The 23,494-nt window shown below is 37.5% G+C and overlaps 1 protein-coding gene across 2 annotated transcripts in view; it reads right to left on the bottom strand.

The window, feature by feature from the left end:
• Positions 1-23,494, bottom strand: part of LOC150076458 ((E3-independent) E2 ubiquitin-conjugating enzyme UBE2O) — a 758,089-nt gene that overhangs the window by 655,544 nt on the left and 79,051 nt on the right. For both annotated transcript variants that reach the window (XM_090387793.1, XM_090387794.1), the window contains exon 3: positions 3,342-3,439. In XM_090387793.1, the coding sequence (XP_090243919.1) occupies positions 3,342-3,439 (98 nt within the window). The remainder of the gene's footprint in view (positions 1-3,341; positions 3,440-23,494) is intronic.

Here is a 23,494-nt window from a genome sequence, read left to right as displayed (position 1 = left end):
TAATTCCCATTACCTCCAACTTCACTGTTGGCACAATGCAGTCGAGCAGTAGACATTCTCCAGGCATCCTCCACATGCACACTTAACTACAGGTGACCCCCGCTTAACGCTGATAATTGGTTCTGTAAAAACACAGAGCGCTAAGTGAATCCGTGCTAAGCGAGGGCAGCATTCCATAAGGTAACATATGTATTTGTGAGCTGCGGTCGGTGCCATAGGATATTTCTTAATCAATAATAAACGATAGTAAAAAGATGCACAAATGTCGGTCAAAATATTTAATATTCAAATATTTGTACATATAAAATATTCTGCATTACATACGTATTAATTATGTGGTAACTACTTACGTATCAAAATTAAACTTAAAATTCCAATTAAAATCATGACTTTAATTGATTTAATTTAATTGATGAATTTAATCAAGAAAAATGTGTCGATTTTGGGTTGAACTTTGGCCCTCTTCCAAATAAACTAAAAGGGGTATTAATTTTAAATCCCCCGCAGCGTTACCACCCAACAATAAAGTCAACCGATCCTTCGCCGCTTTGAAACCTGGCATGTTTTTTTTTTTCTTTCTTTCAATATGAAACTTCATTTAGGCATTCATTTCCACAAAAGTCCTGCTTCATCTATGTTAAAAATTTGTTGAGAAGTATAACACATAATACCCCTATTCAATAATTTTAACAAGTTCTTTTTTGAAAGTTTCGGCTCCTTAATCTGCACTTGCGGCTTCTCCCTGGATTTTAAATCTATTTAACCAGCCCTTACTAGTTTTAAATGGTTCCACTTTTTTTTTTTTTTTTAGGTGAGTTTTCTTCAGATCATTATATTGGCTAATATCTCTCTCTCTCTCTCTTTTAATAATATTAACCGAATTCTGCATTGGATATTATCTTCAATAAAATTAGTTAAAGTCTTTCCATTTCAATCCTAATAGCCGGTCTAGCCCTAGTTGCTTGCAGTGGAACAGCTATCTTTCCTGCTGCTAAATTAATTCTTTATTATTTTTTTTTTATAATTGTTCTTACAGTTAAACTTGCAAGTCCTAAATTATGGCACACATTCGCATGTCTTTGACCCGAATTGATTTGCTTCAAAACGTCTAATTTAATTTTCAAATTCAATCTTTTTCTTACATTTATAATCTTCATAATGCACTCAGACATTGTTGCTTTTTCATTCTTATCGGCCATTATTAACTCTTCGAAAATGTAACTGTGTTGATTGCATCAATTATGATACAATGTTCAAGTAAACTGTCCATTTCGCACAATGTCTAATACGGTACTGAGTGATGAGTAGACTTCGGATAAATGCATATAACACAAATATTACAAGCAATATACTTGATCGTTTTTAAAATGTTGATCTCGGAACTACGTAACAAGTCACTATACTGCAATTAAATTAGTTCGCAAGAAAATTTCACTGAGCGTGGGAAAATTTTTCAAGTCGGCGTGGGAAACGTTTTAATGCTGTTTTGCTATTCATTTTCAAGCTATCGACTCCAACAAATGAAACGATTTCGTTTAAATATGCCAAAAATTCAATCTGTAAAAGAGCGTTATAGTCAGATACGGGTTATAATATAAGAACAGCGTTATAGCAAATCAGCGTAATGCGAACCACGTTATAATGGGGGCCTGCTGTATTCAATTGTAATAGGGTGTAACAAGATCCATCACTACATAAAACTGATTTCCACTGCTCTTTGGGCAAAGTATAGCATTTGTTGCACCATGCAGGATCAGACCACTAACTGTGATTGTTTGGCTTATGTATCACCATTCCTTCATGAAAACCAAGGCTGTGGAGCTCTACACAGTGTGCTCATACAAGTCCCAAGTCCTGTTGGCACCTTCCTAGTTGATGTTTTGCATGGATGTGTGATGAGATTTTTTTACTACCCAGCGGAGTAATCAGTACTCTCCCAAATGTGGCAGCTCATAGCATATTATATTTAATAAAATTTACCTACAGTATAATAATATCCCTAAGTCTATATTCAACCACAAACAACTTACAAGGTTTTTTTTAATAAAGTTTATTTCAAAACCAATCAACTATTTACAATATAAAACTAGAAATCAAAGTGAACACATTTACAATATTGCAGGAGAAACAAGGACCACTCTGCCTCTATCATCTTAATATGAGACCATGCCTTATTTCAGATGATAAAGGCACAGCCAACAGAACAGCTGCTAATACAGATATTTGTTTGAAAATTTTTTACTTGCCAAATACACAGTGGAAAGAGAGACTGATTAGGTATAAATAAAGGGCAATTGAATTTAGCATTTTACACTCTAGCATTTCCTGCAAGTAGCTGAAATTTCTTGACCAAAAATAGGTCTATGGTAATGGACATGGGAGATACTAATCAATCATTCTGCAGCAGCCATAGGCATAATGGAAGCTGACTGAAAACTTCGATCAATCAATGAAATCTGACAATTAACACAATAATGTAAATTACCTTTTATTGATAAAAAAATTACTTCTGCTATAAATTAATTAATTATGGTTCTTTCTCATCAGCATCCTTTCAAGGATTTAGGCCAATTGGCCTATAACATTGATTATTTCTAAATAGATCTACCAACACTGACTCTGGCCTGTAATTTAGCTTTTACTCACTAAATATCAGTTAAAAAGTGGTATATTTAATCAATAAATTAAAAAAAAAAAAAAAAAAAAATTCCTGGATGGTACTGAGTTACTGTGAGTTACAATTGAATTTTAAAAAAGTTATTTTGTATGGACACATGGGGATCCTCTCGCACCTCAAACACCTACTGATAGTATATTCCAAAGGTACTGTGTGTGTGTGTGTGTGTGTGTGTGTGTGTGTGTGTGTGTGTGTGTGTGTGTGTGTGTGTGTGTGTGTGTGTGTGTGTGTGTGTGTGTGTGTGTGTGTGTGTGTTGTGTGTGTGTGTGTACTGCACACTATATGCAGAAGGCTTTAAATAGACCGAGTAATCTCAATGCTGGTGGAATCCTCTCTTGCTTAGACTACACACACGAGGGAGGGCACAAATTTAAACTGAGGAATGGTGGTGTAGGAGTGGGTAGTTGGAATAAATTCAAGGAAGAACCAAACAAACTATTAGAGGGGATGGGCTATTAGGTAATACAGGAAGTTTCTCTTTTTTTTTTTCCCTTGGCTGATGCTTTGTTTGCCACTACTAATACTATCATTGCTGACACATTATTAAATACTAAATCAATAAAAGGTTCTTTGAATCATGCAGGAGTCCAAATACTTTTGGCAATGTTGTGTACATATATATAGTAGAAACAAAAATTCATATTCTACTTATTTGAGCATTTACCTGGAGCCATCACTACAACGTACTGTAACATCTGACTTTGCCATCTTTACCATTCCTACCCAAGAATCTAAGAATACTGCAATATCTGCACCAAGTTCCTGAAATTTAAACATACATATATATATATATATACATATATATTATTTTATCATATTATAATGTTTTCTGTTCTAAAGGAGCCTAATTAATATAAAATGAAGTCCAGCAATCACATACTAACATAAATCGGTTGTCAACGTATTTAGATGCTGTGCTTAGCATATGCACATTATTTATAATAAAAATTAAAAATACTAAATACTGCAATACTAAATGAGTAAATAATATACCTTTATTCATTCACATGATCACTGGTCCACTCTCATCAGGGGCTTGGAATGGATCAGTATTCAAAAGCTATGAACAAAATATATATGATATATATACACATTTCTGTTCTCCTTATCCAGTATTAAGCAAACGGAAACATATATATATATATATCATATATATTTTGTTCATTTCTTTTGAATATTGATCCATTCAAAGCTCCTCATGAGTGTGGAACAATGTTTATGTGAATGAATAAAGCCATATTATTTGCTCATTTAGTATTTTCTTATTTAGTACAGGTAACCTTCACATAACACAGTAGCTAGGTTCCTATAAAATCTCATGCAGTGCGAAAACGTGTTATATGGGACTAAGAACCAGTACAAAAATGGGGATTGGTTACATTCCAAAATCTAACAAAAATACACTATTTTACTATCGGAAACTTAACTTTTATTAAAAATAGTAATAACTGAACAAAAGTCTTACAAACTGTGATACATATATGTCAGATAACATACATTAGCATTAGTAGAGGCGTTTGATGCAAGAAAGCAAGCTTATGCAGCATCAGCCAAAAAAAAAAATAATAATAAAATAAAATAAAATAAATAAATAAATAAAAAATAACCACTTCCACTTCACCCCTCTGTTAGTTCAAAATACCTGTCCAGCTGAGCCTTAAACTTATTTAGGCTATCAACTTCCACGACAAGGGATGGAAGTTTATTCCACCAACCAACCACCCGCTGGCTTAAGGCAAATTTCCTCACGTCTATCCTACATCTGTCTTTTCTCATATCATTTAATTTTATCATTCATTTAATTTTTTTCCTCTTCATCATTACTAAGCACAATCAAACAAGAACGTTTTCTGTTTTGTAGAATATGTTCACCTGAACTTTCTTCTGCAGCATCTAGATTTTGTGTATATTCTGCTCTCTTTAAAAAATTAGTGATCTGAGTTTTTTGCTTTTGCTTGGTAGATCTTCTTTGTAAATTTCATGGTATAGAGCTAAGCATTTTTGAAGCTCCCTTTTGAACTTTGTGCTCCTTTCAGTCAAAGGAGCCATCAAAAAATAAGATTCTAATTGCATGACTAAGTATCCTGTATGTGTTTTAGTATAAAATTTGGAACTTCAGAATTTTGATCTGTGCTATCATCCTCTGAATTAATTTGGTTTACCTCCGATGCCATTTCCACCAAATCTGCTTCACCAGCCCCTTTTTCTTCCAGTAATTCTTGAACATCTTCCAGTAGTTATATCATTAAAACCTTCCCCTCCTACTGACTTAGCAAGTTCTACTATCGCACTGATCCCGTTTTCTGCCGGTTTTCAACCATATTTCCTGAATGAACTGACTCTGAACATATATTTTTCCAACACGCATTTAATGTTCATGGTTTTACTTCTTTGAGCAATAAAGCTAAGATTCTGATTATTCTCATACGGTTCACAACTGAAAAACGTTTCCATTCCTCCATCACTTAAATAGATTTGGAATCAATTTTTTCCAAAACCCATTGCAACAATTTTCTTTAACATTGTAACAATTTTGGATGACTTAAATCTTTTGGATGGCCTGCTGCGTTATGCAATAGTAATAAAACTTTGAAATCTACATTTTTCTGCTTTAAATATTTTCCACAGCTAGCACAAAACAATTTAGAAACCATTCTTTAAATAATTCGGCAGTTACCCAAGCTTTTTTATTCCAATATACTGGTAACACGTTTTTATTTACACCTTTCACTGCACCAGGATTAGAGAATCTCTAAGCTAGCATAGGTTTTATCATGTAATCTCCTGATGTGCTGCTACACATAAATAATGTTACATGGTCTTCTGATGCCTTAAAACCTGATGCAGTTTCTCTTTTTTTGAGATAAACATTCTGTTGGGCATTTTTTTTCACCGCAGACCTGTCTCATCTGCATTGAAAACATGATGTGGTGTGTATCCGTGTTCATCAATATTTTTCTGAAATTCATCTGCATACTTCGTGCAGCTGCATTATCAGCCAATGCACTTTCCACTTGAATTCTTATGTTATGTAATGAGAAGCAGTTTTTAAATTGCTCAAACCAACTTTTACTGGCAACAAACTCCTGGTTAACAGAATATCTCCATTTTATTTTAAATGGTTATAAATTTTTAATGCCTTTTATTTAATTACATTGTTGTCTAATGGATCCATTTTGTACTCTGATCATCAATCCAAATGATGAGTGCATTTTCCATTTTTTAAATTATTGGCACTCGGGGGTGAGCTGTCATATTTACAGAAATGAAGATCCTGCAGTAACAGCAGTTCTAATTTTCTGTTCATTTTTCTTTATGGTCCGGTTTGTTGCTTCATTTAAATTTAAACTTTTTTGCAATGTATGATACCTTTTCCCCTTTTTCAAGACAATCCAAAATTTGTTAGAGAAATAAAGTTTCTTTTGAGTAGTGCTTTTTTACTTTCCTTAGGCATAATTTAGGGCTGGAATTTAATTCACAACAAAGAAATCATTCCAATATGGTTCTGAAGAAATAAATTTAGTAATACATACCCAGAAAAATTTATAAAAGATCAAATAAAAACCAAAATAACCCTACAAATAGATTAAAAGTCACGAACGGCACGCTTCGAAGTCAATTTTTTATGGTCTCAAACAAGCACAGAACCTAACTTAGGGATTTCCCAAAGAAATAAAATATGGGGATTTGCCAATAATTTTTTTTGCATAATGACTATAGAGAGAGAGAGAGAGAGAGAGTCAACAGAGGAGATTCACAAAAAAGAATGGAAATGTGAAAAATTACATCCAACATAGCAGGGTTCCCCCCCCACACAAAACCTCAAAAATACCATGTTATGCAAGGTTTGCCGCAATTCTCTAACCGTGTTATATAAGTACAGTGTTGTGCGAGGATTGCTGCAATTTATTGTGTTAGAGCAAAACCGTGTTGTAGAAGTACTGTGTTATACAGGGGTTGCCTGTATTTTTATTTTTTAGTTATATTCTTATATTTCAATAATTGTGCATAGGCTAAGCACAGCATCTAAATAGGTTGACATCCAATTTATGTTAGTGTGCATGATTGCTGGACTTTATTTTATATTAATTAGGCTCCATTAGAGCAGAAAACATTATAATATAATAAAATTAAAATAAAAAATGAATGAGTACATTGAAAATGAAAACATTATAAATGTTTTCATTTTCAATATAATAAAAATGAAAACATTATAATATAATAAAATTAAAATAAAAAATGAATGAGTAATGTTTATGGCATGAGCATTGGCATCAGCATTACATTATGCATTAAACGAAGCAGAAACATTAAATATGATTATTATAATCAAAATATTATAGTGGTAACACAAAATTAGCAATACAGTAATTGGAATTAACTTTATATTTAATAATATACAGGGTGTCTCAAAAATATTGATACAAACGTTTAGGGGGGAGGTAGGTAACATCTAAAGGAATGTGAATCGCATAGGAACCCATAACCGGAAACGTCACAGGAAAGTAGTAGCAGAGGCACAAGAAGCAGAAATGACACAAGACAGTAATTAGGAGCAAACATTTATTTCACATAATATTAACAATGGAGTACGAGATGGATGCATTTCATGATGTTACAACAGATGCTTGAAGGTTCCACCATGAGATGCGATGTATGCGTGACACCGACGCAGCATGGATTGGCAGACACGGTCGAACACATCTGGAGTTTCTTTGACAGTAGCAGCAGCGCAGACGAGTCTTGCCACGAGATCCATTTCCGTATCCACAGGCGATTCACAGACGATAGATTTGAGGGGGGGTCCACAGAAAAAGATCAGGGCTCGATAAATCAGGTGAGCGTGGGGGGCCAGGCAACGGTTCCACCACGGCCAATCCATCAACACCCAAAACGCCTGTTCAAATGGTCACGAACACACCTTCCATAATGGGCAGGCACCCAGTCATGTTGAAACCAATGTTGCGTCTCACATTTGATGGAACATTGTCAAGTAACCCTGGTAGAACTTGTTCAAGAAAGATCCGATATTTAGCGGATTTCATGCAGGATGGTAACAGGTATGGGCTGACTAAGCAGTCACCGACCATATCTGCCCACAAATTTATTGCGAAGCGATGTTGTGTCGCATGGGGGTGCACACCGTGTGGGCTCTCTACTAATCCATACACTAGGCGCATGTCTGCCAGCTCACAGTTTGTATATCGATGCATGCTCTTCGTGCGGCGACTACTGCTTGAATGAGTAAACCAGAAATTTTCCCTCTCGCGAACTGATGAATAGCGCCGTGTAGCGACTTACAGTGACGTTTCTGGTTATGGGTTCCTATGCGATTCACATTCCTTTAGATGTTACCTACCTCCCTTAAACATTTGTACCAATATTTTTGAGACACCCTGTATATATATACAAAGGGTACTAGGAAAGTTTTGCAATACAGCTTTGTTTATTTAATTTTTTCAAAGTAATTTCCTCTACATTCAATACACCTCTCCATCCTCCAAAACCAATCTTTAAACCAGTTCTGCCAAGTTTCACTAGGGAGTAAAGCACACTCGTTGTCCCAAGCCCGTAGAAGGTCCTCATCACTGGAAAACCGCCTTCCTTTTAGCTTCATTTTCACATGCGGGAACAGTGCAAAGTCGCAGGGAGCAAGGTCTGGACTGTAGGGAGGGTGCTCGAGAAGTTTCAGTCCTGTCATGGTCAAATATTTGGTGCAGGCTTTGGCGCGGTGAGCTGCAGCATTATCGTGATGGAGGTACCAGGTGTCCATTCTTGACTTTGGCCGCAGGTTCTTCATAGATCCAATGACTTTAGGCAGGCATTGTTCAGTATACCACTTAGCTGTGACTGTCTTCTGCGTGTCCAAAATGACACGTTCCACAATTCCACTCGATTTGAAAAATACAGCTATCATTTTCTTCTTTACAGATCGGGATTTTCTGACAATTACAGGTGTGTCGTTATCATCAAAGACCCAAACTTTGTTTTGAGCCTTGGTCGGCAGATCGTAATAGTACAGCCAAGTCTCGTCACCTGTCACGATGTTGTTCACATACCGAGATTGTCCCTTATCAAACTTTTTTAACATCTCCTGGCACCAAGTCACACGTCGTGTCATCTGCTCTTCAGTCAGTTGATGCGGCACCCAGAGAGAACAAAGTTTCTTCACGTGCAAATGATCTTGCAGAATCGAACGAATTGCTGGTGCATTTAGGCCCAAAGTATCCTCTATCTGTTGGTAGGTCACTCGCCTGTTTTCATCAAACATTTTCCTCACAGCAGTAACGTTTTCCTCTGTAACTGACGTTCGTGGCCTTCCCGGCCTCTCAGAATCCTCCAGAGTGAAATTTCCCCTTTGGAATTCTCTATACCACCTGAATATCGTTGTACGATGTGGACAATCATCATCTAGTGCAAGAGTCATTTCTTCTAAGCACTGGTCTATGGTTAAACCACGCACGAAATTATACCGCAAAACTGTCCTTATCTCATTTCGTGACCACGATGCCATCGCAAGCACTTTACACTCTCACTACTAATGAATAACTGAGCCCATCGACTTGGCGCGGCGGCTACTATGCACGTATGAACATGTCTCAACATGCAGCAACAAGCAGCTTCCTGTGATTAATTGTTGCGTCATATTGCAAAACTTTCCTAGTACCCTTTGTATATATATATATAACACAGAAGAGAGGCAGACAAGTGCAGTAAATAAGTGAAGAAACAAGTAAATAAACAAGGACAATAGTTGAACCAAGTTTGAAAGGAATATGTGTATACAACTTTGAATATATTAAATAAAAAGCAAATATAACCAAGATTACAAGCCGACAAATAACAAATTTAGACCAGTGCCAAGGCCAAAAGAGTTAGATATATCACAAAGGAAAAGAATAATTAAATGAAAAATAAAAATGCTATAGAAGGAAATACATATCTAAAAATTTTGAATAACTTACATGGCAGTGCAGTGTAGCCAAGTTTAATAGTCAATAAAGAACAAATTTAAACCAGCACCATTAGCTAATGCTGAGGCCAAAAGAGTGAACATGATATTTTATTTTTATGACTATGATACTGTTGACCAGTACAGAATAATTGATGAAGAATATTCACAGACACCCATGTTATGAAATATCCTGAGTTGTGTGTTTGGACTTTAATTTAAAAAAAAAAAAAAAAAACACTCAAGATATTTCATATATATTATGGTCAGAAGTAGATATTTCTCATTTAATTTTTCTGGCTGCTCAGTAATACTATAGATGTTATGAAAATGTAAGTATAAAACTTGCTGTGACAGCCCCCATACTCATGAATTATTTATTCTTTTTTTAAATAGTCACCAACAATATGAAAATGATACAGCAGAATCTCAAAAATATGAAATTTTCATAAATCAGGCACTTGTTGAATATTTCTCTGAAGGTAGACGGACGTACAAGGGCATAATGGTAATAAATAAAATAAGAAATAAAATCAGCTGTGTGCCTTAACCCCAGTAACTGCAACACTGAAAGCCAAATGTGCTGTTCTGCAATTTTTTTTATAAATTCATAAGTATAATTCCTATTCATTATTAATGTTTATATGAAATTTGCTATGTATTTGATTATTTTATTTCCTTTGTACCATACTATTTGCCCGTAGCCATGTGCAATGATGGGTTTGCAGTATTTGCAATAAATGAATATTTATTTATTTATTAATTTAATAGGCTCTCTGAACTTAAAAACAGCACTGCAAGCATGGGAGTTAGGCATTATGTTCCATTAATAATTTCCAGAAACTAGTTTCTTTCCGTTTTAAACGTTTCCTACACTGTATGTCATTGTTACTATGTATTTATAATGAAAAAAATCATTCATTTTACAAGGCATTTCATGCCAGTTCACGGTATAGTACTTAATAGTACATTATTATTGCTAAATAATTTGAATTTGATTGCTAAAATCATATTACACTATTCATACCTCTATTAAAAATAATATTTGATGAATTTCAGGTGTTGGTCAAACCATCAAAGGCAGATATAGCTGGGATATCAGAGACATGGTGTCAACACAGATATAAGGAATGCAGAATTGGAATTTGTGGAGTACAATGTGTAGTAGTAGTAGTGGCATGTGATGCAAGAAAGCAAATGTATGAGCTTATGCAGCATCAGCCAAAAAAAAAAAAAAAAAAATCACACCATTCCCTCCAAATGCCTGTCCAGTTCCTCCTTAAATTTATTCAACCTATCAACTTCCACAACGACAGATGGAAGTTTGTTCCAGCAATTAACCACCCGCTGGCTAAAGGAAAATTTCCGCACATCTATTCTACATGTCTTTTCTTAATTTGAATTTATGCCCCCTCAGATTCGTAATCTGAACAAGTGGAAGGATCCCATCAGAATTCAGCGTGCTCAACCCATTCAAGGTCTTATATACCTCAATCAGATCACCGCGCAGGTGCCTAGTCTCCAGCCACTGCAATTTGCAGAACTTAAGCCTATCTTGGTAAGAGGATCCCTTCATTCCCCTCACCAATCTTGTCCTTCTCTATACACGCTCAAGTAAATCTACATCCTTCCTAAAATGAGGCCTCCAGACCTGTACGCAGTACTCAAGCCGTGGCCTGACCATTGCCTTATACAGAGGGATAATCACCTCCTTTTCCCTGCTAGCAAAATTCCTATATATCATTGACAAAACCCCATGACCTGCCCTGGCAGCCTGTCTGCATTGCTCAGAAAACTTCATATCTGCCTGCACAATTACTCCCAGGTCTTTTTCATTTTCTACCACCTTAAGTGTAGTACCACACAGTTGGTATGTTTCTCTGGGGTTACTTCTACCCATATGTAGTACTTTGCATTTGTCAAGGTTAAACTTCAGTTGCCACTTCTTAGCCCATCTGCCCAAATTATCTAGATCCTGTTGCAGTAGCACACTGCCATTACTATCATTAACAACCCTGCCACCCTTTCTATCATCTGCAAACTTCGACATTAAGCCTGATATACCTTCATCAATATCATTGATAAATATACAAAACAACAGTGAACCTAACACCGAACCCTGTGGGACTCCACTAATAACATTAGTCCAAGAAGAGCAGCACCCATTGATTACCATCCTCTGTCTTCTAGCACTTAACCATCCTTTTATCCATTGTAGCAACTTACCCTTAATACCATTCTGCTCAAATTTGTACAATAGTCTTCCATGCGCAACAGTGTCAAAAGCTTTCCTGAAATCCAAATATATGATATCAAAATTATTTTTCGCATCCAGTTCCTTTGTAACCACATCATAATATCCTATCAAATTTGTCAGACAAGACTTTCCCATAACAAACCCATGCTGTGTCTGAATTATTGCTGCAGTCTTGTCTAGATGATCCTGCAATGCATCTTTAACCAGCGACTCCATTATTTTACCCGGAACAGAAGTTAAACTAACTGGTCTGTAATTACTCATGTCACCCTTCGATCCCCCTTTGTCAATTGGGGATACATTTGTACATCTCCAGTCCGTGGGAACCTCCCCTGTGTCCAAGGATGCTCTCATAATTATGGCTAAGGGTTTGCTTAGTTGCTTTGCCGTCTCCTTTAATATAACTGGATAGATCCCATCCACCCCAGGTGCTTTTCTTACGTTTAACTTCAACAATTTCTCTTCCACTTTGCTCTCGGTTATTACAAAATCATTAAGTATCTTGCTACAATTTGATAACCTTCTGCCATTTTCAAACCTTAATAATTCCTCACATGTGAATGTAGATGCAAAATACTCATTCAGTTTGTTTGCTATCTGAGCAGGATCATCAACAGTCGAACCATCGATGTCAAGTGGACCGATCAGATTCATCCCCTTCCTTTTAGAGTTTATATAAGTAAAGAAATCCTTGCTGTTTTTCTTAGCATCTTTTGCCAAGGATTTCTCGTAATCTGCCTTCGCCTGCCGAACCTCCTTTGTCACCTGATTACAGATTAACTTATATCTGCCATATGCTTCTGAGTCGCTTGATAATTTATATGCATCCCATGCATTTTTCTTCTCTGTTACGAGTCTCATTAGTTCATTTGACAACCATTTAGGCCTAAACCTTGAACAATATTTCTTAATAGGTATGAACCTTTTAGTAGCTTCCACGATTAATTCCTTGAATGCTTCCCACTTAGAATTTACTGTTGGTAACATCGTCAGTTGATCCCACTGTACAGAATTTAAAAACTGTCGGAGACCACTGTACTCGCCTTTACGGAAGCAAAAACCCTTTCCTTTACCCCTGATAGTAGTGAAATCTTTAAGTAAATCCCACGTCAGTACACTGTGATCACTGCCACCTAGTGGTTCTTTTATCTGCAAATTCCTAATACATGAATGATCACTGCTGATAACCAGATCAAGAGTATTACTTTCTCTGGTTGCCTCTAGAACATGCTGCTGCAGAAAACAATCATCCAATAAATCCACAAAAGTCTGACTAGTGTGTGAGTGCCCAACCCACAAGTTCCAGTCAATATCTGGGAAGTTAAAATCCCCCATTATAAGACATTCCGATTTACTAGCCCACTCTATTTCTCTGTACAATTTTTCATTGTACTCATTCAAGTCATTAGGCCTATAACACACTCCTACTCTTATTTTTGCTTTCGCAGTGCTTATGTCACACCAAACTGACTCAACAGTGCACTGTTCATCTATATCAACTGGATGCACTTCTTTTGATTTTATGTTTTTCTTTATTAACAGCATAACACCTCCTCCCTTCCTATCCTGTCTATCCTTTCTGTACACATTGTACTCCCCAAATTCCAGTTTGGCATTCCTTATATCTGTGTGACACCACGTCTCTGATATCCCAACAATATCCGCCTTTGATGTCTTGACCAACACTTCAAATTTATTTACTATACTTCTAGCATTGGTATACATGCAAGTATACATGCACCTATTCTTATTCTTAATTACTCTAACACATCCCATGTACCCACCTGTTTCACGATGACTGCCATCCGTCCCTGAAAACCCCCAACACCCCTCGCTCCAGGTCGCTACTTATTCTAATAGAAGTTGTGCAAGAATCACCTTCACCTCTGCCTACGGCTACTGTTAAACTATTAGTCCTTGTATCCCCCCCAAGCTATCAGTTTTCCGACCCACCTAACACTGCCTCGATAGCATCAGCAAATATTCTTGTACCCTTTCTATTTAAGTGTATCCTATCCCTGTAGAAGCAGTCTCTCCTGTTAACAAGTACAGTCCAGGCTGAAAAAAATTCTACCCCTTGAGCCTTGCACAATCTTTCCAGGGCCGAATTGATCGACAAGGCTCTCATCATATACTCCCTCCTATCGTGTCTGGGCAGAATTGCAGACACTTTCAAATTCAACCCTATTTCACAGCTTTTTTTCAACAGTGACCTGTACTTGTTAAGTAATTCTGCCGGTCTCCTACTCTTAATATCATTAGTGCCAACGTGTATAACTATATCGCCTTTTGTGCCCCTAAAAGATATCTGTTCTACAACGTCATCAACCTTTGCCCCTGGCAGACATACCCTGGTCCTGTTCCACCTATCCTTTTTACAAAGGATGTTTCCCGTTTCCCTGACAATAGAGTCACCTTGGGGGTTGCCGCTGTGTTGCTTGATGACCAAGTGCAAGCTCTGGCGTTGATGTGGGCAGCTGAGAGCCTGATGGGCCCCTCAATTTAGATCTTTCGAGGGCATCCACCCTGTCCTTCAAACTCTCATATAGGCCCATAACAACGCTGAGTTGTCGCCTGATTTCCTTACACTCCTTACATCGCGCACACACAAAGACATCCCCCATGGCAATATCATGTTCCGTTCCAGATAGTCGGCAAACATTTCACAAGTTGCACATTTTTTTAGGCTGTGATGCGTTGGAGAATCGCCCCCCTCAGTTCTCCCACGAGTCACAGCACTCCTGCCACTTTGTGCCCGTTGCTTTGCTGCTCTAGTTTGGAGCATGATATTTTAAATTAATAAGATCAATAAATTAAATTAAATTAAATGTCAATACTATGCTATCTAATAGAAACAGTGAAGCGTATTACTATTTCTATAATTATACGTTAGAGCTACCTAGCTACCTCAATTAAAAATTTGAATTCCCTATCACTATAAACAAAAAACAATGCCTGCAAGATTTGAACGGACTAGCGGTTTTATAAAGTATTACGTATATCTACAAAAACTGTTTATATAAATTAAAATAACCAGCGTAATTAGAACTATAAGACTACGTATTAAGTACAATATAAAATAACAATTATGTAAATAAAAAGCAAACACTTATCGTTTTTTTCAGAGCCTGTAACTCGCAGCTGTATTTTCTAAAGAGGAAGTGTACAGAAAGGATAGACAGGATAGGAAAGGGAGGAGGGGTTATGCTGTTAGTCCCAGGTTAGGAAACAAAATCTAAGGAAATGCATCCAGTTGACATGGGTAGAGAGTGCAATGTTGAGTTAGTTTCGTGTGACATACACACTGGGAAAGCAAAATTGAAGGTAGGCATGTGTTATACCCCTAATAACTCTGATGAGTACAATGAACAACTGTACAGAGAAATAGACTGGGCCAGTAAACCAGATTGTCTTATAATGGGGGATTTTAACTTTCCAGATAATGACTGGAATTTGTGGGTTGGTCTCTCGCACACTAGCAAGGCTTTTCTTGTTTTATTGGATGATTGTTGATCTGATTATCAGCAGTGATTCTTCATGAATTAATAATCTGCAGATAAAGGAACCACTAGGTGGCAGTGATTACAGTGTGCTGTGTGGGATTTACTTAAAGATGTAACTACCATCAGGGATAAAGGGTAGGGTTTTTGCTTTCGTAAAATTATGACTAAGACATAGTCATAATTTTACAGAGTCATAATTTGTGGTCTGAGACAGTTTTTAAATTCTATACAGTGGAAATGTAACCAGTAATGTTACCAACAGCAAATTCTAAATGGGAAGCCATTCAAAGAATTAATCTTGATAGCTACTAGGCTTTTCATACCAACTAAGAAATATTGTTCAAGGTTTAGGTCTAATTGGATACTATAAAACAGACCTTTGGTTCTCAATACATTCTATGTTAATTTCAGTATTTGTAGTAGTAGAAGAAGTAGAATACTTCCTAAAAGGGATGTGTTGTACGTATCATATTGAGCACCAAAGCTCTTGTTTATACTATCAAATTCATATTTTAAACTCTTGTTGACTATTTCATTCACTTCCTTCCTCTCCAGGCATAATTTATCGATACACACAATTATGGGGGATTTTTTGAACAGCTTGGTGCAAAATTAACACTAAGATACTCAGCCCAAAGTTACCATATTTCTTTTCTTCAAAACAACATCGTTCCGAAGTTTGCGAGGGTCAATTTTAATCATAAAATTTTGGACAGAAAGCAACTAGCACTTGTTATGTCATGTAATATAGTTAAACTTGGCTTAAAATCTGGGTATTCTAATAAACAAAAATACCTTTCCCAGGTTAGGAAACTTCACAACAAATTAAAAAATTATCTACATCCAAATGATTGGCCTGTATCGAAGACTCCATGTGGCCTGTGACATGAAGCACAGGCCACAGATATAAAATATAGACACATTAACAAATTGAATATATTATCGCAGGTATCAAGACAGGTTCATACAAGTTCAAACATTGTTGCAAGCTTTTGACAAGTGCATACGAGTTTGGTTACATCCCCTCCACAGGTGTACACCATTCTAAAAAAAGGAGATATTCTACGTATCATATTGGGGTAAATTTCTCATATTCTTCTACAAATAGGATGCATATAAATTATCAGGCGACAAAGAAGCCTGTGGTAGATATAAGCTAGTCTGTAATCAAGTCACAAAGGAGATTATGCAAGTGAAGGCAGATTACGAGAAATATTTGGAAAAAAGGATGCAAAGAAAAACAGCAAGGACTTGTTTACCGTTTAGTTAAACTCTACAAGGAAAGGAATGAATCAGATTGGTCCACTTGATATCAATGGTTTGACTATTGATCATTATGCTCAGGAAGCTGACAAACAGTATTTTGCATCTACATTCACACATGACTAATTCTGTAGGGTAGTGAAGGACAGAAGCTTATTAAACTTTAACAAGGAGCTTAATGATTTTGTAATAAAGAGCAAAGTGGAGGAGAAATTGTGGAAGTTAAACATAAGAAAGTCTCCTGGAGTGGATGGGGTCTATCCAGATATATTAAAGGAGGCAGCAAAGGAAGTAAGCAAACCCTTAACCATGATTATGAGAGCATCCTGGATTCAGGGGAGGTCCCCACAGACTGGAGATGTGCAAATGTACCTCCAATTCTCAAAGGAGGATCAAATGATGGCAGGGGTAATTACAGACCTGTTAGTTTAACTTCTGTTCTGGGGAAAATAATGGAATCACTGGTTAAAGAAGCATGGTAAGATCATCTAGACAAGACTGCAGTAATAATTCAAACACAGCATAGGTTTGTTAAGGGGAAGTCTTGTCTGACCAATCTGATTGGATACTATGATGCGGTCACAAAGGAACTGGATGCAAACAATAATTTTGATATCACATACTTGGATTTGAGGAAAGCTTTCGATATTGTTGCATATGGAAGATTACTATACAAATTGGAGTATTATGGCATTAAGGACAAATTGCTTTATGGATAAAGAGATGGTTTAGTGGGAGAAGACAGAGAGTGGTAATCAATGGAGACTGCTGTTCGTGGCCTAATGTTATTAGTGAGGTCCGCCAGGGTTTGATGTTGAGTCCGTTGTTTTCTGTATTTATTAATGATATTGATGAAAGTACATCAAGCTTAATGTCCAAGTTTGCAGATGATACGAAGGTTGGTAGGGTTGTTAATGACAGTAAGGACAATACACTACTGCAACTGGATCTAGAAAAGTTGAGCAGATGGGCTGAGAGGTGGCAACTGAAGTTTAACATTTACAAATGGAAAGTACTCCATATGAATAGCAGTAACCCCATAGTAACAAACCAACTGTGTGGTACTACACTCAGGGCATTGGAGAATGAAAAAGACCTGGGAATAATTGTGCAGTCAGATAAGAAGTTTTATGACGAGTGCAGACAGGCTGCAAGAGTAGCTCATAGGGTCTTGTCAATGATATATAGGAATTTTGGTAGCAGGGATAGGGATGTTTGTTATTTGTTATTTAGTTTTTAGGAGCATTAGCAACTAAGGCCATATTGCTCCGGGATATGCGGTGATCATTCCCTGACCTTTCCGCATCCTCCATATTTGGTGGTGACGGGCTCGAACCCCGGTCTAATCAAGAAGCGTGTGGTACGCACTGCTGCTCCTTCCCACCTGGCTACGGAGGCGCCAGGATAGGGATGTAATTATCCCCTTGTATAAGGCAATGGTCAGGCCAGATCTTGAGTACTGCATCGAGGTCTAGGAACTTCATTTTAGGAAGAATGTAGAATTGCTGGAATGAGTACAGACAAAGGCAACGAGATTGGTGAGTGGAACAAAGAGTTTCTCTTACAAAGAAAGGCTTAAGTTCTGTAAATTGCAATGTCTAGAGACCAGGCACCTGCGAGTTTTTCTGATTGAGGTGTATAAGGCCTTGAATGGTTTCAGCAAGCTGAATGGTGATGGGATTTTTCCTCTTGCCTAGACTAACCCCCTGAAGGGACATAAATTCAAATTGAGGAAAGACAGTTGTAGAATAGAAGTGTGGAAATTTGTCTTTAGCCAGTGGGCGGTTGATTGCTGGAACAAACTTCCATCTGTCGTGGAAGTTGACAGCTTAAATAAATTCAAGGTAAAAATAGACAAACATTTGGAGTGAATAGATGGGTGAAATAGGAAAGGTTTTTTTTTATTTTCGGTTGATGCTGTATAAGCTTGCTTTCTTGCATCATACACTTCTACTAATGCTAATATTAGATAATCACAACATCCATATCAGTGGCAGCATTCTGACCTCCAACGACATTTTGGGAAGTACATTATATTATCCACTGGACCGATTGAGCAGTATAATTTAACATATAATACTGGAATGCAACTATAAGTCTATGGGAATTATAGAGATCAGAGTTACTGCATTATCTAACAACAACAAAAAAAAAAAAAAAAAAAAGTGAATTATTCGTAAATACTTATGCTATGTTATGTGCATAACCTTCAAAAAAAAAAAAAAACTAGAATTTTCAAAAATCTTGCATGCTGAATCCTGAGGATGTCAGATTTATAAGGTTCTACTGTATTTTAGGTTTATATAATATTTTTGACTGGCAGGAAAAAAAAATATGGTGAAAAGTAATGTAAAAATAGATAGGCTATAAATGTCTCCACTCTTAGAGTAAACTGGTCCTTGAGGTTGTCACAGACATTCTCTCAGATATGCCAGACAAGCTGTTCTTGATACCTGGGAGTCTAAAACGCAGATGGAACTGATATTCGGGTGACACTTAAGTCAAGTGGACCCAATTTCAGTGAAGTCCGGACGGTCTATGACAGCCAAATCCTCTGCTTGCACCTTCACGATGGTGGGACTGTTAGTAATCCTGGGTATAACCTCCACGCACAAGTACATGGTGGGTGACCACCCAGGTGTGAACCAACGTAAGCAGGGGTTGAGGTGTGGCACCCACACCACATGGAGGAACGCCGCCCCTCTATGTTACCAGGCAGTACTAGGTGGTAGATGACTCTCATCAACCGGTGAAATACCACCACTTTGCTTATTGGAGGCTTGAAGTGGTGGAACCCATGTTTAGTCTCTAGAGCTAAGTTCCGGCCAACCCTTCCCTATCTCTTCCATCATGCAGTATGATTGATGATTTTTGAGGTTATGATGAATGTCGTGGCGAGATCCAATATTCCTTACATTTCGAGGGTACAGCTCTAAAACGGTGTTCGCCGGCCAGCCACTAGATAGTACACCGGACCAAACCTATTGGTAACTCTCTAGGAGGCTTCCGGATCAGCTAGTGTATAATCTTGCTACCTCTACTCTGCCAGATAGTGACTGGAGGGAGTCCGAGTAGTGTGTATGCGGGGAGCATTGTCGAGGCCACGTTATGTCAAGGATCTGGGTATATTCTTACCACATGTACGCCATATCCAAAAATTTCATTACTTCATACAGCATGGTCCCACCCACTTTTTCTTACCATTGAATACACCATGAATTGTCCAAATAATAGAGCAAGCTTATCTGCAAAAAGATCTAAACCTCCCAAGGACTTCCTAATTCATTTCACAAATATACGTGGTCTCAATTTCAATCTCAACGATGTCCATTTCCACTTGCAGTCTTCCAAACCCCATGTACTTTTTCTGACTGAATCTCAGTTATCAGTTGATTCAACTACTTCTCATCTCAGATGCCCAAATTATTTGCTGTATGATTCCTTTCGCCTCAAAGGTGGTACTTGTACATATGTCCGTTCTGATATTCCCTGTCAGAAACTTGGCAATTTGGAATCTCCTCTCTTTGATCTTCTCTGGCTTAAAATCTCTCTACCTCATTGTATCAAATTCATCTGTTGTCTCTACCGTTCTCCCAACTCCACTAATCACTTGGAGCTCTTTGACTTCCTCTCTTTGCAACTTGACTTTCTCCAGTCCAACTTTCCTAACAGTGAGGTAATTTTCCTTGGTGATTTTAACGTTCACAACTCCAGCTGGCTTCCATTTTCTAGTCACACCAACCCAGCAGGTCGAGATGCTGAGGCTTTTGCAATTACTAATGACCTAGCACAGATTGTTCATTTACCTACAAGAATACCGGACAATCCTAATCATACAGCCAATACGCTTGATCTTTTTCTCACAAACAACCCTTCTAAGTACAAGGTCGAAGTGAGAGGTCCTTTAGGCACTTCAGATCACAACTTGGTGATTGTCTCTTCTCCAATGGAACCTTTATTTCATGGCTATTCCCAACCTCGTATTGTTTGGCATTACAAGAATGCAAAATGGGATGATGTGCGAGATTTCTTTTCTTCTTTTCCTTGGTCTGATTACTGTTTCAAAACTTCTGATGTCAACGTTTGCTCAGATCGTGTCAGTTAAATTATTCTTGCAGGAATGGAATCCTTTATCCCACACTCCACTTTAAAATCTCGTCCTTTATCTAAACCTTGGTTTTCCAATAAATGTGCTAAGGCTGTCCAAGAGAAGAATGTTGCATATCGTAATTGGCTTGTTTCTAATTCTTCAGTTTCATTTTCTGCCTACACCAAAGCTCGCAACAATTGTAAAGCAGTTATTAATCAGTCCAAACTAGAGTTTGAACAGGCTAAGAGTAGAAAACTTGCTTCTTGCCCTAATGGTAGCCGGCCATTCTGGTCTCTTGCCAAAGTTATTGGCCGCAACTATTGCCCATCTCTGCTCCCACCTCTGTCCAAACCAGATGGTTCTGTTGTCACTTCAGCCAAGGATCAAGCTGACCTGCTAGCATCCCATTTTTCTTCCAGCTCATGTATTAATGATCTTGGTAAAACACTTCCCACCATTCCTAACACGCTTCATTCAATGGCCCCTGTAGTCTTCCGTCAAAAGGATATCAGTAGGATTTTGATGAATCTTGATGCTAAGAAAGCTCCAGGTCCTGATGGTATTTCTCCACTTGTTCTCAAAACCTGTGCCCCTGAAATTACTCCTATTCTTTGCCGCCTTTTTTCACTTTCTTATTCCAAAGGTGTTTTTCCTTCTGCTTGGAAATTTGCTCATATCCAGCCAGTTCCTAAAAAGGGTGACAAATCCCTCCCATCTAATTATCGTCCCATTGCAATTACTTCTACTCTTTCTAAAGTAATGGAGAAATCAATTAACCGCCAACTCTTAAACTACCTAGAAACCTTCCGTCTGATCAACGATCGCCAGTATGGATTCCGTCAGTGTCGATCCACTGGTGATATTCTGGCTTATGTTACCCATTTATGGACTAATTCAATGGAAAGGTTCGGTGAAACACAAGTAGTTGCTCTTGACATCTCAAAGGCTTTTGATCGTGTTTGGCACAAAGGTCTTCTAAATAAGCTTCCATCTTATGGTTTGCCATCTGTTTTTAGTAATTGGTTATCCAGTTTTCTCTCTGATCGCTCACTGAGGGTGATGGTAGATGGCTCTCTGTCTTCTAACTTCTCCACTAATGCCGGTGTCCCCCAAGGTTCAGTTCTTTCCCCCACTCTTTTCCTCTTGTATATCAATGACCTTCTTCCATTGACTGGAAATCCTATCCATAGTTTTGCTGATGATAGCACATTGCATTCAACTTTCGATTTTGAGAAATCTTGTCCTGCTCAATCAGCTTCAAGTTCTCGAAAATCTGCTGCCAATTCCTTAAATGCCGATCTTCAGGTAATTCTCCAGTGGGGCAAAGACAACTTAGTTGATTTCAACCCTTCTAAAACTCAGTCTTGTCTTATATCTCGCAAAAAGGATTCTTCTGCTCCTATGCTTATCTTTAGTGACACTCCGATTTCTAGGCAAAATGATATATCTCTTTTGGGGATTACCCTGACTTCTAATCTCTCTTGGCACAAGCACATTACAAATATTGCTTCCCCTGCATCTAAAAAACTTGGTTTTCTCTTTCGCTCTCGGCGTTACTTTTCTTCCAAACAGCTGCTCACTCTGTATAAATCGCAAATCCGCCCTGCCATGGAATATTGTTCCCACATCTGGGGTGGTTCCCCCAAAACCTCTCTCAGGCTTCTTGATTCCATTCAGAAGAGGGCAGTTAGGTTAATTAATGATTCATCTCTAATAGAGTCTCTCCACTCGCTTTCTCATAGACGTACTGTTTCTGCTGCATGCCTCTTCTACAGATACTTCCACAGGCACTGTTCTTCTGAATTGGCTTCTATAATTCCCGCTCTCTCTTTCAAAACAGTCCGAACACGTGCCGCCACCAGCCAACATCCATTTACTGTCCAACTTCAAACCCACAGAACTAACTTTTCATCTTCCTCATTTATTCATTCAACTGCCGTTTTCTGGAACAACCTTCCTTCATACGTATTTCCTGAAAATTACAATCTACAGAAGTTCAAGTCCAATGTCAATAAATATCTTCTTTCGTCTTCTCAACCTCCAACCCAAACACGGTACGAAGTACTATAGGTTCTAATACCTCTCGTGTTTGGGGTTCTCATAAAAAAAAAAAAAAAACATTTACAGCTAATGTACATTTTATTAGAACTTTTTGTGACACCTTAAGACAGAACTATTCAGTTAATGGTTTGTGGGGCACACCCATACACAGGACAATTTCTGCTGGCCCCGTGGCCAGCCTGGAAAAGTTTTAATATAAGCAAACAATATTAATAAATAAAAAATTTGTTTATCCTATTTACTTAACTTTTTAAATACAATGAATTTATTTTTCCATTGTTCAATTTCTTTTTCTAATCACATCTATGAAACTACACTAAAACATCAGTTATCCAGGGTTGAATTATCTGTAGGGTCAGATTAACCGTGGTCTTCTATATGTATGTAGTTTTATTTTTAACAAACATTTAAAGAATATTATTTACCTGTGTGAGTGGATTCATAAAGTACATACAGGAAATCACTGCTGTGTCTCTTGTTCAGCCACCTGTTAAATCACGTCACATTTTTACACTCGCAGATGCAAAATCAAGTGTCTTGAAACACCTGCTGGCTGCATTTCTAACGCCAAATAACATTAAAATGTAACCTATTCGTATTTGTCTACTAAACATTGCGAAAGCTTGTTCCTGTGCTTGCCGTGCATTGTAAGTAATATTTATCTCATATTTCAACCCCTAAAAATGTCAGG

Source organism: Mastigoproctus giganteus, chromosome 13 (genome assembly GCF_048544385.1).
Source record: "Mastigoproctus giganteus isolate SK-2022 chromosome 13, ASM4854438v1, whole genome shotgun sequence".
NCBI classification, from domain to species: Eukaryota; Metazoa; Arthropoda; class Arachnida; order Uropygi; family Thelyphonidae; genus Mastigoproctus; species Mastigoproctus giganteus.
The sequence above is the reverse complement of the archived record's forward strand: the minus strand, read 5'-3'. Positions and strand labels throughout refer to the sequence as shown.